Source organism: Schistocerca piceifrons, chromosome 11, assembly GCF_021461385.2.
Source record: "Schistocerca piceifrons isolate TAMUIC-IGC-003096 chromosome 11, iqSchPice1.1, whole genome shotgun sequence".
NCBI classification, from domain to species: domain Eukaryota; kingdom Metazoa; phylum Arthropoda; class Insecta; order Orthoptera; family Acrididae; genus Schistocerca; species Schistocerca piceifrons.
The window spans coordinates 36,068,511-36,094,151 of NC_060148.1; the positions used below are offsets into that span (position 1 = coordinate 36,068,511).

The window sequence follows — 25,641 nt, forward strand, 5'->3', positions numbered from 1 at the left end:
GAAACAGTGTTTCAGCACTTTTGGGAATTGAACTCCTGTGGGGGGGGGGGGGGGGGGGGGGAGAAATAGTGTGTGACTGTCTTTTTAAAAAAACAAATCGTTATTAAAGAACTATTGAAGTGAAACTTCCTGGCAGATTAAAACTGTGTGCCCGACCGAGACTCGAACTCGGGACCTTTGCCATTCGCGGGCAAGTGCTCTACCAACTGAGCTACCGAAGCACGACTCACGCACGGTACTCACAGCTTTACTTCTGCCAGGAACCGTGTGAGTACCGGGCGTGAGTCGTGCTTCGGTAGCTCAGTTGGTAGAGCACTTGCCCGCGAAAGGCAAAGGTCCCGAGTTCGAGTCTCGGTCGGGCACACAGTTTTAATCTGCCAGGAAGTTTCATATCAGCGCACACTCCGCTGCAGAGTGAAAATCTCATTCTGGGAACTATTGAAGTAATTATTGAAGCTACATCTATGTTGGTTGAGTTTTTGCTTAGAAATAAAAAGAAATACGGTTTTCAACGTATTTGGAAATTCAACGCCTAAGGGGGTGAAATAGGCAGTGAAATGTTTTATGAATTTATTTCATTATGAAAGCATTTTTAATCTAAATTAATGAAAATTTGTATTTGGATTCTCGGTTAGAAACAAGAAATACGTCTTTTGGTGTTTTTTGGAAATTCAGTCCCTAAAGGGGTGAAACAGACGATGTAAATTTTTATGAAAGTATTTCATTAAGTAATCCTTTTTGAAGCTAAGTTTAAGAAAATTTGTATTTGCGTTCTTGGTTGGAAATTAAAAAAAAAATGTGTTTCGGTGTTTCTGGAAATTCAGCCGATAAGGAGGCGAAATTGGGAATAAAAATGGTTCTGGAAATATTTGATTACGAAGGAATTTTTCAAATAAAATGTCTCAAAATTTGTATTTGGCTTCTTGGTTAGACGTAAAGAAATTCATGTTTAAACGTTTTCTGGAAATGCAACCTCTAAGGGGGTGAAATAAGGGACGAAAGTTTTATAAAAAAATTCTTTATATTAAAACATATTTCAAGTTTAATCTATAAAATTGGTATTTGACTTGTAAGGCAATATGCGTTAGGCAATGAAAGTTTTGATGAAAGTAAATGTCACCACAAGAACTCACAATGGTGGATTAACGAGGATCTCTGACTCCAGCTACCAGAATTGATTTCTGGTCGGAAGTGCATTCGGAAAAGACCATACTTCTACGGCCTTAATTAGCGTGAAAACTTTAGAAGATGTAGCGATTTCTGAACGACGTAGGAATTCGATAAAGAAATAATCTGTTTAGACCATACACTCCACACAAGAGAAGCAGTGGGTGCTAAGATAATTGTTAAATGAAGCGGAATGTACCCTTTAAGTTATGTTAGGAAGTAAATCTTGTCTAAGACAGAGAACACATAGATTATGGGGCTGTGTTTACCGCACACTCCTCGAAGAGACACAAATGGCACACTAGTCCCTTGCCTACATGTGGGTGCTTCTATACCCGCGTCAGAATCATGCTACACTGCAGATATCCTGTAGCAAGAGCTTTCAGGTGGAAACTTTTTGATCGTCCCTTATATAACTGAGACATTACTTCTGGTTGTACTTGCCCTTTATTTGTCTCTACCACTTCTTGCCGCACTGCAGTTATCTGCGTTTTCCTGAGTCATTTCCGAGAAAACTTCTCCCTACTGCCCCAAACCTCTTTTTCTCCTCAATATACACGACGTTTTATACTCTTTTTATCCAGTATATCTCCATACTTCATCATTATACTGACCCCTTTCAACGTATAGGGGCGTCTACTTCATGCCACATCTTCAGTTCTTTTAAGTAATACCTAATAACTACACTTAGTGGCATCTTCAGGCTTTTACTAGCGTCATCTTCAATGCAACGAACATAGATCTGATTTAATATAGGTCTGTGCCTCCATACACGTCATATTCTCTACTATCTACATAAGATATAAATGTATATCTGAGGTGCGACAATAAAGTAATGAGACTGATTTTCTTTGCAAGATGTGGCAACCCTGCAGTACCTTTGACTTTGATCTATGTTTCTAGTCCAAGCGGCACATCGATGCAACTGCTCAGTCGTGAGTTGTGCTGTAATAAGTTAACACGTGTTTGCGTCTCTCGTCACGGAAATGGAACCAGATAATATTGCGCAACGGTATGTCATTTCTTTTTGCATGAAATTGGGTGGGAACGCGTCGACAACTCACGGTAAGCTTCAGAAGGCTTTTAGAGAGGAGGTTATGTCAAGCGCTCAAGTTTTTCGTTGGCAAAAAATGTTGAGTGAAGGCAGAACCAATGTTGAAGATGAAGACTGCAATGGACGACCATCAACCTCAAGGACGTGTGTCAACTTGGCCAAGGTGCGTGAACTCGTACGATCTGATCGAAGATTATCTGTGAAAATGATTGCAGAAGAACTGAACATCAATCGAGAAACGGTTCGTCTAGTAATAACTGAAGATCTTGGTATGAGAAAAATTCCTGCAAAATTGGTCCCCAAAAATCTCACACCACAACACCGAGAAACATGGAAAAATGTGGCAGCCGATCTGTTAGAGCAAACAGAAATGAATCCAGAATTGTTGGGCCGTGTTATCACTGGTGACGAAAGTTGGTTTTTTCAGTACGATCCAGAGACAAAAGGCCAAAGTTCGCAATGGTGCTCAAAGGGATCACTCAGACCAAAAAAGCTCGCATGTCAAAGTCAAAAGTGAAATGCACGCTTGTGTGCTTCTTTGATTCCAAGGGAACTGTTCATAAATAGTGGGTGCCTCCTGGACAAACAGCTAACCGATATTACTAGAAAGAGATTTTAGAAAGACTTTGCAAAAGAGTTGTTCGTGTCCGTGCCAACATTGCTAATAATTGGGTTCTGCATCACGATAATGCGCCATCGCATACTGCTCTGTCAGTACAGCAATTTTTTACCTCAAAACAAATTTCAGTACTACCACAGACACCTTATTCACCAGATATCGCTCCGTGCGACTTTTTTCTATTTCCAAGAGTCAAAACGGCGGTCGAGGTACACCATTTTCAAACAAAACAAGACGTCAAAAAGCTGTGACGAGGGTCTTGGAGAATATTACAGAAGATGAGTTCCAGAAATGTTACCATCAATGGCAGAAGCGCTGGAAAAAGTGTGTGCAATCAGATTGGAACTACTTTGAAGGAGACAACACTAAACTTGACTAAAACGGTAAGCAACATTTTTTTCACACCAGTAACATTACTTTATTGTTGCAACATGTATATTTGTTTACGTAGTTCTCAGATGCAAACTCTCTTTTCAGATTTCTGTCTTGATTCAGAGTGGTCAGTATCAGGTAACTGTTTCAGCTGCGCCATTCTAATCAATATAGTCAAAAATGAAGACAAATAACACGTAATTATCCAGAACGAAAGATGAATGGAAGTATGAAACTTGAATTTGAAAATAAAGTTCCATCTATATCAGATCTCACTGGTCGCCAAACTGGTAACTACCATGCAGAAACACCTTCCCAAAAAACTCTTAGTTACAGTTACTTATAATTTTTTCAGGGCTATAATGTTCCTGAGTTTCAATGCCTTCCAAATTTTCTGATATTCGAGAGACATTCATGTGGGGTTTCGTACAGTTCTGAATGGTTGCTGATATACCTGCATATCCATTTTAGTTTGTGCCATTCTGCGTTTTTCATTACTAGTACCAGTTATCCCACTTTGAAACTAGAGGTAGGTGATAGATTTTACATCATATCACCATTTCGCATCTAACACTCTTTCCCCTATATTTACTCTTTCTTGTGCTTGATTGTTGCCTAATGAGATATCGAATAAAACAAGAAAAGTCAGTCAGCTCTGGTTCATGGTTACATATTAATTTGCATTCACATCTACATCTACATCCATACTCCGCAAGCCACCTGACGGTGTGTGGCGGAGGCTACCTTGAGTACCTCTATCGGTTCTCCCTTCTGTTCCAGTCTCGTATTGCTCGTGGAAAGAAGGATTGTCGGTATGCCTCTGTGCGGGCTCTAATCTCTCTGATTTTATCCTCATGGTCTCTTCGCGAGACATACGTAGGAGGGAGCAATATACTGCTTGACTCCTCGGTGAAGGTATGTCCTCGAAACTTCCAAAAAAGCCCGTACCGAGCTACTGAGCGTCTCTCCTGCAGAGTCTTCCACTGGAGTCTATCTATCATCTCCGTAACGCTTTCGCGGTTACTAAATGATCCTGTAACGAAGCGCGCTGCTCTCCGTTGGATCTTCTCTATCTCTTCTATCAACCCTATCTGGTACGGATCCCACACTGCTGAGCAGTATTCAAGCAGTGGGCGAACAAGCGTACTGTAACCTACTTCCTTTGTTTTCGGATTGCATTTCCTTAGGATTCTTCCAATGAATCTCAGTCTGGCATCTGCTTTACCGACGATCAACTTTATATGATCATTCCTTTTTAAATCACTCGTAATGAGTACTCCCAGATAATTTATGGAATTAACTGCTATATTGTAGCTAAATGATATGGGATCTTTCTTTCTATGTATACGCAGCACATTACACTTATCTAGATTGAGATTCAATTGCCGCCATTCCCTGCACCATGCGTCAATTCGCGTGGTGTAAATACTGTTGCATCATGCTTGTGGTTGTTAAGGATGCCTTCTAAATACCTAATATTATTACGCCATGTGGAATGTTTCCTCTACATCTCCTGCAAAGTCCCCTGTAACCCTACCGCTCATATTTATCCAAAGGAAACCCCTAAGATAATTATGTATCGTGTCCCGACAACATTTCATAAATATTTTAGCATGAAACTGTTTACCATTATTCAACACAATACTCTCAGGCATGCCTAAAACAACAAAATTGTTGTTACCCAGCTTTTCTGTAGGTGTTGTGGCATTAGCTCTTCTGTCTGGAAATAGCTTAATGTATTTACTGAATCCCCTGACGTAGACCAAAACACGCTCCTCTAGAACTACGTGTAGGTCGAAAATGATCTAATGCTAATAATTCCACTGTGTTAAAGGGATTGCATATTCCTTTGCACAATGCTACTTACTAGTCTCTAACTCAAAACGCATATTTTCAAAAGTTACTGTGTCACTGAAGTTTGCAATACACTTCTTAGTCCCTTAATGCTCTTACTGTAAATACACATAGTCTATTAAAAGCGCAGATTTTTGGAGGGGCAGCATAGTAGCCGTTCTGGCAAATCCATGTTCGTTCTCCTGAACCAAATTCCTTGATGGATGTAATATTGTATTACCACGAGATAATTAGGGTCTCGCAAATGACATTTTTTAATCTCCGATGATCACCCTATTCTGTTCTCTTTCAGAGTACTGACATATTTTCTTCAAAGCATTTTCCACCTTGATTTAATTTATAGCTAAAGTGAGTACCGAATCGTTTTCAGTTAATGTAATTTCAGACGCCTTATATAGCTCAACATTTCTAGGCAACCTGTTGGACGCCAAAGTACACTTCCTTCATATGTTTTTAATTTCATGATCGAACTGTTGCAGGAACATTGCTCACCTTGCATGTTTCAACTTACAAGTTTACAAAAATGTTAATGCTTTAAGACCACTGCATATTATTACTTGGTGACTCAACAAAGAATGCTCAAATTTCTGCATTCCAAATACGATGGCCACTGCGTCTAGATCTGATACCCGTTATTATGCTCCACTGATTGTCCTGATTAAGTCTTAAAAACAATCATCTTATGCACTTCAATATCCCCTTCTTTTTTATTTTAAACACCTACACTCTTATACCATATGCATCAGAGCTCACTAAAATAAAAGAAGTCTTCTCAAAATCTGAGTGATTCAGCAGCGGGTTATTTAAGAAACAATTTATGAGCTTTCGAAATGTGGGCTGATATTCTTCAGTCTGAACCCAGGAGCTATCCTCTTTTAACAACTGATGTGTGTAAGGAGCGTAGAATGACTCCTTCCAGAAAACGCCGATCAGACATAAACAGGCCAAACATGGCTTTACGTTGTTGCTTTTTCTTTGACGTTTCAAACAGCTCAGTCACTGAGAACCTGGATGGTTTTGCTAAAATACGTTCTCCGTTAAACACATGGAGCAAGAAATTCAATTGATTCTTAGTGCATGCCATACTTTCTTAATTCAGTTTTGTGCCACCTTTTCCTACTTCATCTCATACATTGTCCAGAAAACTAAAATACTCTTCCCAAGTAGGACATGCAACTTCATGTTGTCTACGTAAAATGTCACTTGCCCTAATGGTTCCTGCCCCTGTAACAGCGCCATATCTCTTAAAATGGCAAAGACCGATATATTAAAGACAGACGGAAATACTCCATACCCACGAGAAAATCCATTATATATACGGAACACGTATTTTCTTCAGTCTTTTGCCAATGGAAAATTCGAAAATCCATTATATATACGGAACACGTATTTTCTTCAGTCTTTTGCCAATGGAAAATTCGAGTAACCACAAATTATATCGAACCATTCATGTGAAACAAGTAGCTTCTCTGAATTATTGCAATAACTTTGTATATTTTGTGCGCTGACCCTCATTAAATTTTGTTTAAAGTATGAGCATCTAGTACCAGCCTTACAATTCTATAACAATTCAGTGCTACCGCCAGTGGATTTTTAAAAATATGTATTGCGTGTTACAATATCCCCCAATCTAACGTTCGTTGAATCGTTTCTTAATAGGTTCTTGGCAACTGGTCATCATTGGATATGGTTTCTTGAAAAATATTTCCAAAGTCTTACATTTAAAATGCGTTAGTAATATGTTTCCATACATTTGAAAACGCAGTGTTATGCTTGAGTAACACTTGCCTAAGCTTTTCTCTCTGTTTACATGAAACTAGATGTACAGATTGAGTTTTTATGTTCAGTACACAAGGGCTCCTAATATTTTTAATTCTATTATAGGGTGGCTCAACTTATTATGAACTACACTGAAGCGCCAAATAAACTGGTATAGGCACACGTATTCAAAAATGGTTCAAATGGCTCTGAGCACTATGGGACTTAACTGCTGAGGTCATCAGTCCCCTAGAACTTAGAACTACTTAAACCTAACAAACCTAAGGACATCACACACATCCATGCCCGAGGCAGGATTCGAACCTGCGACCGTACCGGTCGCTCGGCTCCAGACTGTAGCGCCCAGAACCGCACGGCTACTCCGGCCGGCTAGCGCCTAGAACCGCTCGGCCACCCCGGCCGGCACACGTATTCAAATGCAGAGATATGTACACAAGCATATGTAAACAGCAGGTCTGTACTTGAAACTATGAAGTACATTGTGTTTTGTAACGGGTTATTTTCACTTTCTTAAGCTGGTTTTAATAATGAAACTAATACAATATTTAAAAATGTGGTCTCCGCCTCTTTTTGTTATACTCAAGCGACTGAGACGAAATCTTGGATGGACGAATCTTTTATTTGCTTTGAAAAATTTTGAAGTTCGAAATGGTTTCCATGTTTGTTTAGGACGTAATAGACTTTAATCATGCACATACCCTCGATAGTGCATATGTTAATATCATATATGTTTTTGTACTAGGTAATAACAAAACAAGTTTTAATCTGGGCTTAAATTCGAAAGCTGTAGAATTTTAAAAAGCTACTGAATAAGAGTGACGGAAAAAATTGCAACACAAAAACCTATTTAATGTAGAATAACTAAATTTCGGGAATATACATGTCTAGGTACCATATTTAGATGATTAGCGCTGGTAGATAACAGCTCAATGTAAGCATGGAGAAAGCCATTCCAAATGTGAAATGCTGGTACATTAATAAACGTGTAACTGCCGGAATTTAGAATGCAGGCATGCAAAACGAGCATCCATTGTGTTGTAGAGGTACCAGATTTCAGTTTGGCGGATGGAGTTTCGTGCCTGTTGTACGTGCTCACTCAATGCAGGGATGGTTAAAGCTTGGTAAGGATGACGGTGGAATCGTGGTGTGATGATGTCTCATACGCGCTCGATCGGAAATCTGATGGTCGAACAGCCCAAGGCAACATGTCGACACTATGTAGAGCATGTTGGGGCCACTACAGCGAGCGTTATCCTGTTGGAAAACACTCCTTAGGACGCTGTTCGTGAATGGCAGCTCAATAGGTCGAGTCATCAGACTGACGTACAAATTTGCGTCAGAGGCATGTGATAACCACGAGGGTGTTCCTGCTACTATAGGAAATCACACCTCCTACCATAACACCAGATGTAGGCTGAATGTGTCTAGCACACAGACAAGCTGGCTGCAGGGCTCTGGGCTCCTCCTGACTGACACATGGCCGTCACTGGCACCGCGGCAGAACCAACTCTCATCAGAAAACACCACAAACCTCCGCCCAGCTCCCCCCCCCCCCCTCCCCCTCCAAGAGTGCTCTCTCTTGACAGCACTGAAGTCGCAAATGGCGGTGGTTTGGGGTGAGGAGAATGCACACAGTACAGGGAGTTTTGCTCGGAGCTGTCCTTGAAGTAACCAATTTGTAACAGTTCATTATGTTACTGTTGTTCCAACTGCTGCTCACATTCCTTCAGCCATCTGCTGAACACGATGGTTTTCCCTCTCCATAGAGCCATGTGGTCGTCTGGAGCCCAGTCTTCTTGCGACCGTGCATTCTCGTGCCCACCGTGGCCAGCAGTCATGTACAGTGGCTACCTACCTACCTGTCAAGTCTTTCTGCAATATCACAACGGAACATCCAGGTTCCCATAGCCCTATTACAAACGCTGTGAGGTGTTGATAATAGCGTGTCTGTCGCCTTAAAGATATTCTTGACTAACGTCAATGTGCCACATCCAGTATCAAAGGTAACTGACCATCATAACAGTTACAGTGTGTATTTAAATAAATGTAATTTGTATCGTCATACGCGACTGGCGCGAAATTGGAATAGGCGTCATCATTAAGATATAGAAACACTCCTACTTTCGTTTATGTCACACAATTCTTTCTTGGCATTGCGTTTTCTTTCCCCGTCAGTTTATGTGGTCTGAGACCTTACCAATCCTCCAAAAAATGATTTTAGCTTCCAATTTTTTTTTACTTTCTTCAAGGAGATCTCCCATTTAGAGTCTTTTGTGATGTAAGCCTACCTATTTGGTCCCCCTCCCCCCCCCCCCCCTGGAATTTAGTGCTGGTGACGCCAGTGTTTAAAATTCTAAAAGTAAGCTTACATAGAAATGACATTTCCATCAACATACGATACAGGCACAGATATACTACTCGTGTACCGCTTCGGTCCGAAAAAGGTGTCCATACTGTAGTGTGACTGTAGTCTGACAGTGTACACATATTTAGTAAATTCTACCTTCATACCCTCTTTATCCTTGTGAATGCAGAAAGTGAATGTTGTGCTCGCATAGAAATCTGATTCACTGACCTCTTCACCACTTTGTCGTCTGTCTTCTTGTCCAGAATTCCAGGCCGAGATACCGGTCTTCCTGGAGCACCTCTCTGACTACTGGCGGGACTCGGCGCAGCTGCTCTCACTGGGTGTGAAACATTTCTCTCAGCTGCTCGTCCCCCTCGCTTTCGAGCAAATGGTAAGTGGAGATTCTTTTCGTGTTTTATGTTATATGTACGCGGGATGAGAAAGTGATACACCCAGCCACGATTACGTGGTCAGTCCTCTCAGTCTGTTTACTGGCTTACGTGGCTCGCACTGTCGCTGTCTCCGCCGCTCTGACTGCAATGTTAACTCACTGCAAGAGATCTGACCCCCTGTACCCTGTGCCGTTATTAGGCAAAGCAAGCACAGTGGGAACGGTTAAGGATAGCCAAGAAAATCATCCGTACCTTTCTTGTTCGTAGTTTCTCGTAACTTCCTAAACCAGCAGGAAAACTTCCTGTCAGATCCTACAGTACAAGCCTAAGCCTGGTGGTCACATATTTCTTAAGTAATGGTCCAGATGTTACTAAACCGTCCTTTATCTCACTATCTGAGAATCTGCTTATTTGGAGTCTATTACTCTGTAGGTAATACGCGGGAGAGAGGGGTCAGGGATTACGGTCTGCTATAAAGATCACCTTGCGTAATAGAATTTGACAGCCTATGTTGATTTTTTAAAGGCTTCATCGTTCAGAAATAACTTGGAGAATGTCTATCTGTACATGAAGAATTTAATGGACGCAAACTTAAGCTTATGCACCGTGGACATCATGACCAACCACTACCTACCTCACACTCCAGTATTCCTGCTCCTTCTGCGAAATTACACTGAGGTGACAACGCACGGGGTAACGAAGTGCTCACTTACTGATGGTGGTAATGTCGCGTGCACAAGGCGTGGAAGGGCAGAGCATTGGCGCAGCTGCCGACTGTACTCGGGTGATTCGTGTCTGACGTGGTGATGATCGCACCACGGCAGTTAACAGGCTTTGTACGCGGAATAGTAGTTAGAGCTAGATTCATGGGCAATTCCATTTCGGGAATCGTCAGAGAATTCAGTATCCTGCTGCCTACAATATAAAGACTGTGCCGAGAAAGCAAATTTCAGGGATTTCGTCTCACCACGGACAATGCAGTGGCTGACACCCTTCAGTTGATGATCGAGAGCAGCGGCGTTTGACTACAGCTGTCAGTGCTAACAGACAACCAGCACTGCGTGAAATAACGGCAGAAATCAGTGCGGGGCGTATGACGAACGTATCCATTAGATCCATTTATAATCTGTTTAGGGAAAGTTTATCTATAACTACCCATACACATCCATAGCTAGTATGTGTTAACGTCGAATGTAGGTGGTGGTCACATTAATTCGACTCCATTGTGTACAAATAAATGCAACTCTCTGAACTGACTTTGTAGCTTGAGAATCGTGTGTTTGATAAGACATCAATACAACCCACTTTGCATTAATGTTATAATATGTTGTACAAAACTGAATATTTAGTCATAAGCTGGCATTAACTTAAGCATTATGCAATAGTCGCACCTACACGTGTAACTTAAAGTTGGCTGCTAATTGTGAATATTGTAAGTAATTTGAACCACCTTCTGTGTGTCTCAGGGTATCCACTCAAATGATCTGCAACGCCATGAATGGATTAACAGCATGAAACATCTGAGAGACATGCTGCACACGAGATTAAGCGGCTGGGTTCATGATGTGCAATCCGTCAGCGAGCAGATGGCGCACTACAAAGTGGAAGAACACAAGAACAGGCCTGGGACTTATATACTTAGGTAAAAGCGAGTATACTTTGTAACTTTTGTCGAACTAATTACGATTCATGAATTTTTATTCCATTCCTTCCCCTCGTACGTATTTTTTACAGTTACGTAAACAGCTGCGATAATTTAATTCAGAACTGAGCAGAAAATGTGACTAGTGGACAACAGTCAAATACCGTTGCTGCCAGATACTACATAAGTTTACATAATTTATGGAAACGGTGAGAACCTCTGAAAATTTGTGGTACTTGACACATAAACCTAGTATAGAGGTCAAACAGGGCTAAAACAATTTGTCTAATCGAGGAAAGTCATGCTAATAACGTGTATTTCCACGTCTAGCCTAGATGATGGCACCAATTAGGGAAGGAAGAGCGTACAAAAGTTATATTAATCTAAGGGCTAACCAGCGATAACGATTAAACAAAAGATGAAGAGGTGTCGATAGGAGGGTGTGGGGTGGTAATTGATCATAGTTTTCATGTCTTACACTGTGACGTGCGGTTTTAAATCCGCTCATAGCACAGTGCATAAATACTGGAAGATAGAAGTGAGAGGTAGAACGTGTATGCCTCTCCACCACTGGGCGTGTGGGGTCACGGAGTGGCCAGCTTGGGATTGTCGAGGATGGTGAGTGTGTCTTGGAGGTGGAGGGCGACAAGTTTTACTATACTTACGACGACCCCTTTGAGTGCGGGGTGGCAAAAGGCCAATGATGTTTGTGGCATTCGACTGCTCACATATTGTCTATCATGCAACCACAATATTGACTGCCAATGGCAACAGAGGTGGGACTGGAGGTCTCCAGCTGCGAGCACAACATGAGGCTATGGAACATAACTGAACTGCTTAGTCAACGAGTAACTCGCAATAGTGTTACAATGCTAGTGGTGCTGATATGAATCAGAGCAATGGCAACAATAAAGAAACAAACATTGCAATATATCTACAACAACACTTCACGAAGTTGATGATTCGTCAGAAAGAAACACAGGGATTTTTGCAGAGTGAGAAAGAAGTGGCAGATGAAATATTAAGACTTCTGCAAGATGATTCAGTGGGATGTGTGGCATTGTATATATTTGACTGTACAGATGGTATAAATAACGAGCGGAATGATGATAATATGTGCTTAACAAGTGAAACTGATACTGAAACGAGTCCCAGCTATGTAGTTCATCATACTTGTAGGGCAGGGAGCCAGAAATCTCGGCTCCATTCAAACGTAGTAAAGGCCAATCGTTGTCCAAGCAGCTGGTATTAAACATAATAACATACATGGAAGATCATCCGCAGGATAGGAATAACGCATCTGTGAATAGATTTCGAATAATTCCACAGCAGTATGACCGTGTTCTGCATAAGAAAAAGGACAAATATTCAGGGTAGAACAAGAAGCACTTTTTACAAAAACTGATCTCCGCGCGTTTCAAGGTTTCTTGATAAAATTTATGGGATGTCCATGATAGTTACCTACTACGTTATGCACATCAAATTGTGTGTGACGTAGATTACAGTGATTTCAAGGGAAGTAGTAGACGGTAGCATAACTTGAAACAGTGCTATAGAATTGGAAGACATAAGATAACGACATTTCAAACGAAGTGTCGACTTGATATGCACAGCAAAATACGGAATCGACCCGAAAATTTGTAGATGATTATTCTATCCTTCAGTAAGGAATTTGTTTGAAGAAGAAATGCATTTAAAAGGAATCCAGGAAATTAAAGGTACTAAGAGAGTTGTGTCAAAGTCGAGTAGAATCAATGCCTCAATACATTAGTATACAATTATACCGATTGTTTAACTTGATGGTAAATCGGCTATAAAGTTATTTATTGTGCTGCGACAAGCTGAAGGTGCTCTGATCCCTACGACTCTTTCTCGTGTGTGTGATCTTGCAAGGGCAGTAGGATATATTTATGTCACAGAAAGCAAGAATGGAATAGCGGCGTAAGAAAACAACAGCTATGGTAAGAGCAGTGGTTTGGGCCAATCGCTGGTCCATTTAACTTGCTTTTGCTTGATTCCTCGTCTCCAGATAAAAATCATGCTCCTTTAGAGCAAACTATTCCTCCCAAAAAATGTGTGACATTGCATTTCACACCACCTGGAACCACTGTGTAAATTCGACCTCTGGATGTCTGCTTTTTGCACGTCTATAAACCATATTATAGCACTTTCTGGAGCTATGTCTTCAAGGATATCAGTTTCACAATAAGCTCTTCGGCGTGTTGTTCTGCATTAGGCTGGATGAATCACATTCCATCTGTTTTCACCACCCTATTACACCAATATGATTCTGTATGCTTTCTTTAAGAGTGAATATGCAGTTGGACGTCCTTTTCGGTTTGTAACCCCAAAGAAGTTCGCCTTGGGTCTTGATGGTTGGCACCTCTTTGACGACTATGACGCACTATTTTTCATTTGGTGTTCATAGTGCAATTTCATGGTTTGCTTTTAACATGTCTTGAATATCGACAGTGTCTGTCTGTGAAGCATAATACATACGTGCCATAGAAGTATGATCTGTGCACCTCCTGGACACTTATTTTCTGTCACCCTCCTGATGCACATGGTGAGTCATTTGCAGCTAATGTTCTTCCTGTCAGAATTGTTAACACAACGCTTTGAAATTAGCTTTACTAAAGACTGAAGTTGTGATCTTGGACTCAAGAGGGTCCTTGTTAGACTGTCAGTCAGGGGTTGATTATTGAGAAAGAGAGGGTAATGTTGAGTGGATCATGGCTGGTAAGTCAATAGAAAGCTTGCCAGTACTTGAGTTTATAGTTGGTATACTCAGAGCTTGTCTGTCGTCAGTTCAGGCGTCTTTTTGTATGAAGTATATTGCTGTGGCATCTCTCTAATTCCTAGTGGCGAGTTAGTGTGTTCAAGACATTGGTGAGAAAGAAGGAACAGTAGTACCCATGAGATTCTTTGAATATTTCAAGAGGTCAAGGAGTATGGAGAATTTAAACGGGACTGATAGCTGGGATGAGTGTGTGTGTATGTGTGTGTGTGTGTGTGTGTGTGTGTGTGTGTGATAGTGACTTTTGTTGAAATTTGCTGCAGGAAGGAATTTGTATCGGATATACCTTCAGGATATGGAGAGTGACAAGGTATTTTCTGATTTGAGTCTGTACAAGCTTCCAGTAAACGTCCTAGATTTTATGGTACTGTTCTAGAATTATTTTACGTGGGTTATTGTGGGGTGGATATGAGATGGAGTGAGAATAAGGGTTGACTTTTGCATGAACTCGTGATCACTTTCAATCAGATGAAGGATATGTGCAGTTATGCGTCTGAGGAGGTAGACAGACGAATCATTTCAGTGATAGGGGAGTTGAGACATGAAAGGAAGTAGATCATTTGTCCTCTGCTACGTTCAACATGGTAACTGCTGTGGATATACAGGTCCACAACGATAATGTAGGTGTAGAAGGGTTAATCAAAGTGAGCAAGGAAATAGTGTACGACAGCTCAGAAAGATATGGGTGGTGACTGTTAGGTAGGGTAGATCACATAACTAAAGAGGAGGTACTGAACAGAAGTGGGGAGAAAAGGAGTCTGTGGCACGACTAGAAGAAGGGATCGATTGGCAGGACATGTTCTGAGGCATAAAGGGATCACCAATTTAGTACTGGAAGGAAGCGTGATGGATAAAAATCATAGAGGGAGACTAAGGGATGAATTCAGCAAGCAGATTCAGAGCGGTGTAGGTTGCAGTCGTTACTCGGGGATGAAGAGGCTTGCAAAGGATAGAATAACATGGAGAGATGCATCAAACCAGTCTTCAGACTGAAGACCACAGCAACACCAACATGGGGAATGAGTCCTCCTACCCAATATCCTCTTACTAACTTGGGAGGTGGCGAGGCTTACCTGAACACCTACAAAATGAATTCGTTTTAAACAAGTGCCAGTTGTTTATATTATTGGATATTCTCTCACTTCCTTCCCCTTCACATATCTTATTAATCTGTAGTCCACTGCAAGGTGTTAACGCTATTCAGTGTTCTGTTACTTTCGACTCCTTTATACACTTTAATGATCGGAACTGCCTGCTCCAGCTGGTTTCCTCCCAAGTCCTACTTTTTTGACTTATTAACGCAAATATCTACTATCCTTATAGTGTTATTCACTTATCTGTTCTTTGCCTTTTACCTTCTAATCCTTATTCTTTCACGTTTATTTCTGTATACTCATCAAACTTTAGTGTCAATTACGTCTCCATAGGGGAGTAGTGATTTTTTAGGTGCTGTGTCGTTGATACTACAGGATATATTTTGCGTGTTTCTGAGTACATCTTATCCACCCATGTGACTTTATATTTTCACATATATGCACCTGTCAAAGACTATCGTGTCACTTGATCTATTTTATGTTCATGATTTCTATGACTTCCATTTGTTTAGCATTTTTGTTATTAGGTATAGTTAAAAGAATTTAGGTTTATGCTTTAAAGATTGACACGATATTTGAAGAATGCATTGCCATACAAAAAACCTAAATGGAGAGATACCAAACATGAACTTGAGCCCTTATGCTCCTTATCCGCATGTTCTGTATAGCTGCACAGCGCAGAGATTTTGTTTAATGCTGAGACTCAATCTATTACTCCATAATTGAGTGTCACACTTACTTCTACTTCAGTCCCCTTAGATCCACGATTAAAGAGTACTCTTGACAGGAGAGTTGGCAGTAGTGCAGAATTGTGATATAAACTAGATAGCACCACCGTAGCTAAGGGCCCTATAATGGCGAATTTCATAGCTGCAGAACAGTTGTGCATCCCCTGAGGTTACTTAGTATAGACTACTGCGATCAGTTTAAATTTTGTACTCTTCACTAGTTTCTAATAAATACTTTTTTTCGTCAAATGTATCCATTTTCTCTTCATCAGGTATCAGATCGATGTAGCTTCGACTTTACTTTTGTTTCTCGTTTGTCATTTCTTTATAATCTGATTTATACTTCTCCCTTCTCTCATAAATATCATTTTCTGAATTGCAAATGTTTAGCGACTTATCTTTCAGTGGATTCATTCTTGGCTTGTTGAAATATACCTCTTTTGCAACACAGTCACATGAGACAATACTAGTGTCCTCCCTGTCTTTAGCAGACTCCTTTATTCAATCCCCATACACGTATTTACGATGTCTATGTTCTCTTCACATGGGTGATTGGTTTCGTTTCCATATGCGTTAAACCATACTATTTTCTTGGGCCGTTTCTGTTTTACTCTCCTTGGTACCTTCAAGAATTTTACTTTGTGCAGTCCCTTTGTCGTTAATGTACATGTTCGGACTTCATAAGAACCTGATACGTTACCCATCACCCTCCTGTCTCCATTTGTATTTCCATGTGGTGTGACGTGTGTAATTTTTGACTGAGTCAGGTAAATTTAATTTCCGGTAATTGTACGTTATTCCATAAGTGCACAATGCTTCGCTTTTCAGGGTGCCTTAGATAGCTACCTAACGATGGCTGGCGAAAATAGCTATCAAATCCATATCTCTATTTCACCGCAATCTTAGATCAAAAGACAGTTCACCTGCAACCTCATTACATTTGATTTTAAATAGATCTCTTATACTAGAAAGAGATTTGCATACACTTTATCCAGTGAATCACTGCTGCTTATGTTAAATGTGACAATTCTCGTTTTTCATTTGTTTTTTAATTAACTGAACGTCATTAACTTCTAAAGCCACCAGTTTTTGGTCATTTCCTATGAAATGCTGATGCAGTGTCTACAAGACAACTGAAATTTCTAAGTGAACTTCATTCGGTAACGACACCACATTAGATTTAAACAAGCTATTGTAGGCTTGTATGCCTCAAACACACTCTAATCTTACATAATATTTCGGGCATGTCGCACTGTCCTACTGGATTTGTCCAAGTCTGTCAGAATGCACAATGGACATGAATGGACACAGGTGAACAGACAAGCTACTTATGTATGTGTCACCTGTCAGAGTCGTATCTAGACTCATCAGGGATCCCACATCACTCCAACTGCACATGCCCCACACCATTACAGAGCCCCCACCAGCTTGAACAGCCCTTGCTGTCATACAGGGTCCATGGATTCATTAGGTTGTCTCAGTAGTTCCTTTCACGTTACATACATTTTTTTTTTAAACGAAATTTTCTGCCTACGTTCAATAGAGTATTCCCTCTTTAATCTACATTCACTTTAATCCATATTTACTAGCAAGAAGAACAACGAGTACTCCAGCAGCGACTCCCACGCCGCCTTGGTGCGTGCTAACAGCTACTGCCATGCACCACCGCCACTCCTTCAGTAATGGTTATTCTTCCTACCTTACTGGCCCTGCTAATTCATACCGATAAAACGTATGTCTCAACAGGTGCCCTAATGGGCGCATAAAACCCCTATTCTAAAATTGTTTTGAATGTAAAGGAAAATAAACAGACCTTTGGTGAAGTCACTGGGCATCTCATGATTGACATGACGATCAGCTACTTCGCTCCTCTCCTAAATGGATACTGTTACTGCCGCCTTACCCCAAAATATTCCATGCATTATGGGTATAATTTGGAGGGTGTGTTGATAAGGGTAAATGTTTGCATTGGAATTTGTACTCTGAAGAGACTAAAGTCATGGGATACCTAGTAATATCGTATCAGGTGTCCATTTGCCTGGAGTACTGCAGCAGCTACATGCGGCATTGATTCATTGGAAATCCTCTGCAGAAATATTGAATCATGCTGCCTCTGTAACCATCCATAATAGCAAAAGTGTTTCCAGTGGACGATTTTGTGCAAAAACTGACCTCACAATTATGTTAAATTAGTGTTCCATGGCACTCATGTCCTTGATTGTCCAGAATGTCCTTTGAACCAGTTGCAAATAATTATTACCTCATGACATGAGTAGTGGGAGAATGGGGGTGTGGGGCCATTTTGTTACTGCAGGCTGCTTCCATCAGGGGCAGGTATGCACTCAGAGGCAATCCTATTGTTCTCCTTTGATTGACACATACTTAACCTATTGTCCCATTAAGTGGTTTTCCAAGTCACTCCAGATAACTTATTGTCCCCCCCCCCCCCTCCCACTCCAACTCCCCTGCCCCTTTCACTGCTACAGGTACACTTTGAAGTCTGAATTACTGGAATATAAACTGTCACTACTATTTCACATGATGACACAGGTACAATTAGAGCTATGATGTCACAGACACACTGATTGACCTCCCATCGCAAATCCAAGATGGCTGCCATGATGGCGCAAGTATCGTTACCCAAAATGGTCGTGGTGGGAAATTCAAAAAGTGCCATACCCCCTCACAGATGGCAAATTCAAATTTTGTCAGTTTTTCGTGAGGGTCATGCTCACCTAGATTTAGAATGAGTTTTTGTGAGTGCCATACCCACCTAGACTTTGAAGGAATTAGTTAAAGCCTCCACCACGATCTTCAACTGACCACCACATCCTTGGTGGTCTAACGTGTTCTAACGTGCACTAACGTGTACTAACGTGCACAGTGCATAGCGTCATCTAAGATGGCGGCTGTGACATCAGTTGATGATGCAAGTGCCACACCCTACTGGCGGGATGTTGAAATTTCGGTGGGAAGATAGGTCAACTGGGCTACCTCCCCTAACATAACCCCCCTCCCCTCACTCCAGGCCGGCCGCGGTCGCCGTGCGATTCTGGCGCTGCAGTCCGGAACTGCGGGACTGCTACGGTCACAGGTTCGAATCCTGCCTCGGGCATGGATGTGTGTGCTGTCCTTAGGTTAGTTAGGTTTAAGTAGTTCTTAGTCTAGAGGACTGATGACCTTAGATGTTAAGTCGATCTGTCACTAACTCTGTAAACAGCACTCCTGTCGGGCAAATATGTACACTGGGAATGCAGTATCACTAACTTAGTTATGACGCTGAAGTCTATATTTTACACCCAATATGCGGCAGGAGGATGGAGTACATCACATAAATCAAAGTTCGTTTACTGGGATGTGTCATGTCTCATCACACATGAGATGGAAGTCCTCTGATGACAGACAGGTTTACTGTTAACGATCGGAAATGTTATGCTGCTGCTTGAATGTGAAGGTACCATGGCTTATGTTCTGACATACGTTTGTGGGATGTAATCAAACTACTATTCATGTATAAAGAAAAAAGATTGTGTATGTCTAGTCATAACAGGATGATGGATTGAACATGGTGAATTGTGATTTCAATGCATCGGGAAGTATATCCGAACATAGGTGGTGATAGATTCATTTCCTAAGCAGCTGCACAATATAGCAATGCAAGTGTTCATCTGGACCTGCTATAGTGTACAAACAGGACAGTCAATACAGCTGTTACAATACGTCCCCTCATCGGCACCCCGTAAGCGTACCCTAGTATTTTCCTTGTTGTCTGTCAGAAGTGATATTGATTCAGTACGCCAACCCGTGTCTGTGACGCCTTTCTTAGCATTACATCCGCGGATGGTGTATTCATTACCACACAGTGCCAGGCGCCTGCCCTTCATAACACTTGTTTGAAGAATCTCGGCAGGGTGCAGCACCTTCCAGAAGTGATGATTCGACGACTTTGTCGGGTAATTTCCTAGGACTGAGGAGAATCGAGACATATAGCCAGTGGGAGTGTGGGCCTTATTTTGGATGCTGTGCAGATACAAACGATAACTGCACTGTTTGTGCAAAATGTGTATATACTGCATTGTAAAGTTACTGTGGTTTATGGTGTGGCATGACTAGAGAAGATGACTGTGTGTCCTATCGTGTGGGACGTAAATATTAGGGACATCGATAACCACAAGCGATTTTTTACATGGGAAATTATGTGCACTGTAGATAATGAGATTCGTTCCAGAGGAAACATTAGCTGCACATCTATCGGTGTCAGACTGCAGTTGCAATCCTAATATTTAATTGTAGTTAGACTGTCAAATATTCTTGTGAGTCTTGTATGTATTTGACGATCTGTAGAGAATTTTTGCAGGGTTTAACTGTCAGTGCAATGTAGCGATCTGTGCAAAATAATTTTGCCTCTGAAAGTCTTGTCTGCAGGAAACAATGGCAGATGGTGCTCCCAGACGAGCAGTTTGACGGGTAAGTTCACTGGTGGACAGGATCTCCTGTTAGGAATGTGCCCTGGGAAGCATTGCAACATCTCTAGGTGGTGGACCGAACTGCAGCTATGTGTCATCACACCAGCATTGGTACCTAGGTGAACACGTATTTCGATAGGAATTTCTCAAGTGTAAAGTATGAAAGAGATGACAGCGTCTCATACTCACAGAGCCCAAACTATTGCGTCATAGCTTCGCTGGGAGTGCCAGTGCAGCGTCAGGTGTCAGGTGGCGGGATGTGTTTTTTATTATTAGCAATCTTTTATTTAAACTATAGTCCATCTAAATATATACTCTGCTAGCCACCAAGCGGTGCGTGGTCGAGGGCACTATTCACACCAAAGTTATATTTCCCTCCTTCTGTTCCACTCTCAGTTTGTGTGTGGGAAAAACGTCTGTCTGATCACCTCAGTATGAGCTCCAATTTCCCTTATCTTTGAATGGTGATCATTGTTCGACATGAAAGTTGGTGGTAATAATATATGCTCTGCATCCTCGGCAAAGATAGGATTTTGAATTTAGTGAGCAGCCCTTCCATTTAGTGCGTAGTCTATCTGCAAGTGTGTTCCACTTCAAATTTTGAATGAGATTTTTAACACTCTCATGATGGTCAAAGGTACCAGTCACGAATCTTGCTGTTCTTCTCTGAACCTTCTCAATCTCTTGAATCAGAACCAACTGGTAAGAACCCCCATACATACAAACAATACTCAAAGACCAATAGGATGCCACAAATTACAAACAACTACACCATACATGTGAAGAATATCGATTTAATTAATTTGCATAAATTTTTTATGTCAATGTGGTATTAGCGGTACAGTAGTTAAGGGGAGGCAGTGTATGCGTGGGTGACATGGAGCAGAGCAGCAGGTTAATTGCAGCACACTAAGTTAATTTGAATACTTTTTATGTGAAACGCAGTTCAATAGTTTAAGGGGATGGGGATGACAATGAAAACCATTTAACAGAACAACAGGTTAAGTGCCGACAAAGGGCCAAACATTAGATTAAACAACCAGAGTACAGTGCTGAACATTACGTTACACAACATGTTTTCCCCATGTCATTGATTATTACAAGACCTAGATGTTTCTAAACAGCAGAGAATGATGAGCCAGAGAAATCCAACCCCCACAAACTGAATTTTTTATAAATAAACAATATACCTTTTCCATGTATTCCATAAATTTTCTTAATTGTTTAAACAATATTCCATACAGAGCAATCAAATACCCTCCAAATGATCGATCAACTGAGTCTTTTTCCTACCAATTCCTAGAAAGAGGTGTTGGTTGGGTGAATTAGGTTAGTGCAGGTGCTCTTTTTTCCTGCCATTTTCTTAGGTATGTTGCATTATCCTGTTGCAATTTGAACTTCCCACCATTTTTTTGTGGGAAGAGGAGGGGTGTTAGGTTAGCAGAGGTAGCCCAATTGACCTATCTTGCTGTCGAAATTCCAACTTCCCACCAGGTGGTGTGTGGCACATCCGTCATCAACTAATATCACAGACGCCATCTTAGATGACATCATGCACTGTGTACGTTAGTACATGTTAGTGCACGTTAGTACCTGTTAGCCTGCTAACATGGGTTGGTAAGGGGATGTGGCAGTTGGTTGAGGTTTGAGGTGGAGACTTTAACTATTTCCTTGCAAGTCCAAGTGAGCGTGGCCCTCGAGAAAAAATGACAAAATTTGAGTTTCCCACCTGCAAGGGGGGAATGGCACTTTTTGAATTTCCGCCGCCGCCATCTTCGGTAACGGTACGTGCGCCATCATGGCCCCCATCGTGAATTTGCGATGGGAGCCCCATCAGTATGTCTATGACGTCACAGGTCTAATGGTACTTGTGTCATCATGTGAAATAGTAGTGACAGGGGCTATTCCAATAACTCAGACCTCAAAGTGTACCTGTAGCAGTGAGGGGGCGGGGGAGTTAGTGTGGGTAGGGAGGGGGACAATAGGTTAACTGCAGTGACATGGAAAACCACTTAACAGGACAATAGGTTAAGTACCTGTCAATCAAAGGAGAACAATAGGATTGCCTCTGAGTGCATACTGCCCACGATGTAGGTAACCTGCACTAACAAAATGCGTCAGCATCCCCTTCCTGAGGGGGGAGGGGAGTGGGAGGGGCTGGAAGGGACAATAAGTTAAGTGCCGCAACATGGTAAAGCATTTAGCAGAATAATACGTTAAGTACCTGTCAAACAAAGGAGAACAATAGGTTTCCCCCTGAGTGCATACCTGCCTCTGATGTAGACAACCTGACTACCCCTCTGTCCCACTACTGACATGGTGCATGGTGCTCTATAAAATTTCCAACTTTGTTTGGGAACATTACTGCATGAACGACTGCAAATGGTCTCCAAGTAGCCGAACGAGACCGTTTCCAGTCATTTATCAGTCCAGATGGACCAGAGGACCCTGTTCATTCCATTATGGAGCCACCATCAGCTTGCACACTGCCTTGTTGGGAACTTGGGTTCACGGCTTTATGGTGTGTGGTCTACACTCAGACCCTACCATCAGGTCCTACACAATGAAATCGGGAAACATCTGAAAAGGCCACAGTTTCCCTTACTCTAGGGCGCATCCAATACGGTCACTAGCACAGGAGCAGTAGCAGCATCTTCAACTATCGTTCCCCATTGACAACAAATTGCATTGCACTTTCCTAACGGATACGTTCGTTTTACGTCCAACACTGATTTCTGTGGTTGTTTCACACAGAATTGCTTGCCTGTTAGCACTGACAACTCTACGCAAACAGTGCTGCTCTCAGTGGTTGAGACCATCGGCCACTGTGTTGTCCGTAATGAGAAGTAATGCCGGATATTTGGTATTTTTGGCACACTCTGTTGGAACTGTCAATCTCGGAATATTGAAGTCTCTAACGATTTCCAAAATGCCTATGCGTCCAGATCCAACTAGCATTCCGTGTTCAGAGTCTGGTGATACCTGTCATGCGATCGTAATCGCGTAGAAACCCTTTTCACGTGAACTGCCTGATTACAAATCACAGCTCCACCAAAGCACTCCCCTTTTAAACTTCGTGTACGTGATACTGTTGCCGTTTGTGCATGTGCATATCGCTACCCCCAGACTTTTGTCACCTCCATGTATAACACTGTAATTCATCACAATAAACGATTTTTATTTGAGCAAAATGTTCTAATGACAGACCGACACACAATTTTAATTTGCCGTGAAGTTTCATACCAGTGCACCCTCCGGTGCTGAAAGTAAATACTTTGCGGATACCTCTACATCACACGTGAGCTGCACATGATCTGGCACGCTGAATTAACTTGTTTTTAACTTTTAACGTCGCAACTTTTTTTTGTTACAGACGACCTCTGTTGAATCATGACCTACTGTCCTACCACGAGCGGTTCCTCTCCTTCAGGGACGACTTTACTGCGCTGTGCGTCGCTCGACATCGACGGGCGTCACAAATGTTTGGTCTCGCCGACGCACTGTATTCCTTCTATTATTACAACTGGTTCTTCGACCTACAGTTTGTAGGTGACATCGAGAGTTTAGGTAAGAATAATTTTCTCAGTCAGCCACTTCATTTTTGTGCACTGGTGACTCCCTACTGTATTCCAGGTCGAGGACTGAGCCTCGTAAACAGCTAATGATGTGTGGTTTCACATTTTCCGTAATTTCCCATGTGACCTGCGTTAACTACTAGTGTGCTTTTCATTGCTGGTTCCTCGACTGGTTGGCAACTCTCCCCCTAGTTCTATTGCAAGCTGATTACTCCAGTTCGACGTATCTATAGACTCCTGCCCAATAGGATGCAAAAACCTACATATAGCAAATATTACAGTGTTTGAAAGAGATAAAAAGAATTACTTTAAATGTTACAGAAACGTCACTGGAGCGTCGGTTCCCCACTAGGCATCCGTGAATTTCGCGACGCTGGTGATATTCACAGACGTTGTTAACACTGCTGCGTGACTAGTATGGTTGTAGAGACGTTGCTGAAAACGTCGCGCTATTACATTTACCCATTGCTGCCATCGCCATAGCAATGCCCAATTCCATCAAAACAACCAACTGACTCGTGTTCACTAATGCGCCAAAGGAACTGGCATAGGTATGTGTATTCAAATGCAGAGATATGTAAACAGGCAGAATACGGCGCTGCGGTCAGCAACGCCTATATAAGACTACAAGTGTCTGGTGAAGTTGTTAGATCGGTTACTTGTGCTGCAATGACAGATTATCAAGATGTAAGTGAGTTTTAAAGTGGTGTTACAGTCGGAACAATGGACACAGCATTTCCAAGGTAGGGCTCAAGAGGGGATTTTCCGATACGAGCATTTCAGTGTACCGTGAATATTAGGAATCTTGTAAAACATCAAATCTCCGACATAGCTGCGGCCCAAAAAGATCCTGCAAGAACGTACCAACATCGACTGAAGACATTCGTTCAACGTGACGGAAGTGCAACCCTTCCGCAATTTGCTACATATTTCAATGCTGGGCCATCACCAAGTGCCAGCGTGCGTACCATTCAATGAAACCTCATCGATACCGGCTTTCAGAGCTGAGGCCCCAATCATGTACCCTTGATGAATGCACGACACAAAGCTTTATGCCTTGCCTGGGCCTGGCTATACCGACATTTGAGTCTTGATGACTGCAAATATGTTGCCTGGTCAGACGAGCGGATGGACGAGTACGGGTATGGTGAGTACCTCATGAATCGGTGGACACTGCATGGTCGCAGGGTACTGTTGAAGCTGGTGTAGGCTCTGTAATTGTGTGGAGCGTGTGCAGTTGGAGTGATGTGGGACCCCTGATACGTCTAGATTCTTTAACCAAATGAAAAATCAACTCTTCTGGAGTGTCTATCGTTGCCCCATACACCGAAGGCTTCATGTCCCTCAGTACGAGATCAGCAGCATCCTGAAAACAATATTCATCACACAGCCATCTGAACATGGTCTCTGAACACAGATTACGTCAAAACTTCATGGACAGCTAGCGGGATAACGGTACGTCTGTGAGAGTTCTGTCACATGAGAGAAACTTTTCTTATCATCTTCGCTGAACAGTGTAAAGCTTTGCATACACAGTTCTTTTGAGACCGAACAAAAGGCCGGTTTTAAATATGTTTGTTTTCTGTAGCTCAACAGCTACAGATATAAATTTTTTGCTAAGCACTGAACTGCTGTGGACGAGCTAAATCGTCGTGTTCCGCTGCACCACAGTTACTGAGTGTGGAGTCTTGTACCGCAAGGAAGCAAGGGAGCAGACGTTGTTATGGATGGTTGGTATCCTCTTTCTACACTACA

At 41.9% G+C, this 25,641-nt stretch overlaps 1 protein-coding gene across 1 annotated transcript in view; it reads left to right on the forward strand.

Moving 5' to 3' along the window:
- Window positions 1–25,641, forward strand: part of LOC124719631 — a 171,479-nt gene that overhangs the window by 41,877 nt on the left and 103,961 nt on the right. The window contains exons 4-6 of the mRNA XM_047244847.1: window positions 9,456–9,583; window positions 11,051–11,226; window positions 23,685–23,878. Coding sequence (XP_047100803.1) covers window positions 9,456–9,583; window positions 11,051–11,226; window positions 23,685–23,878 — 498 coding nt within the window. The remainder of the gene's footprint in view (window positions 1–9,455; window positions 9,584–11,050; window positions 11,227–23,684; window positions 23,879–25,641) is intronic.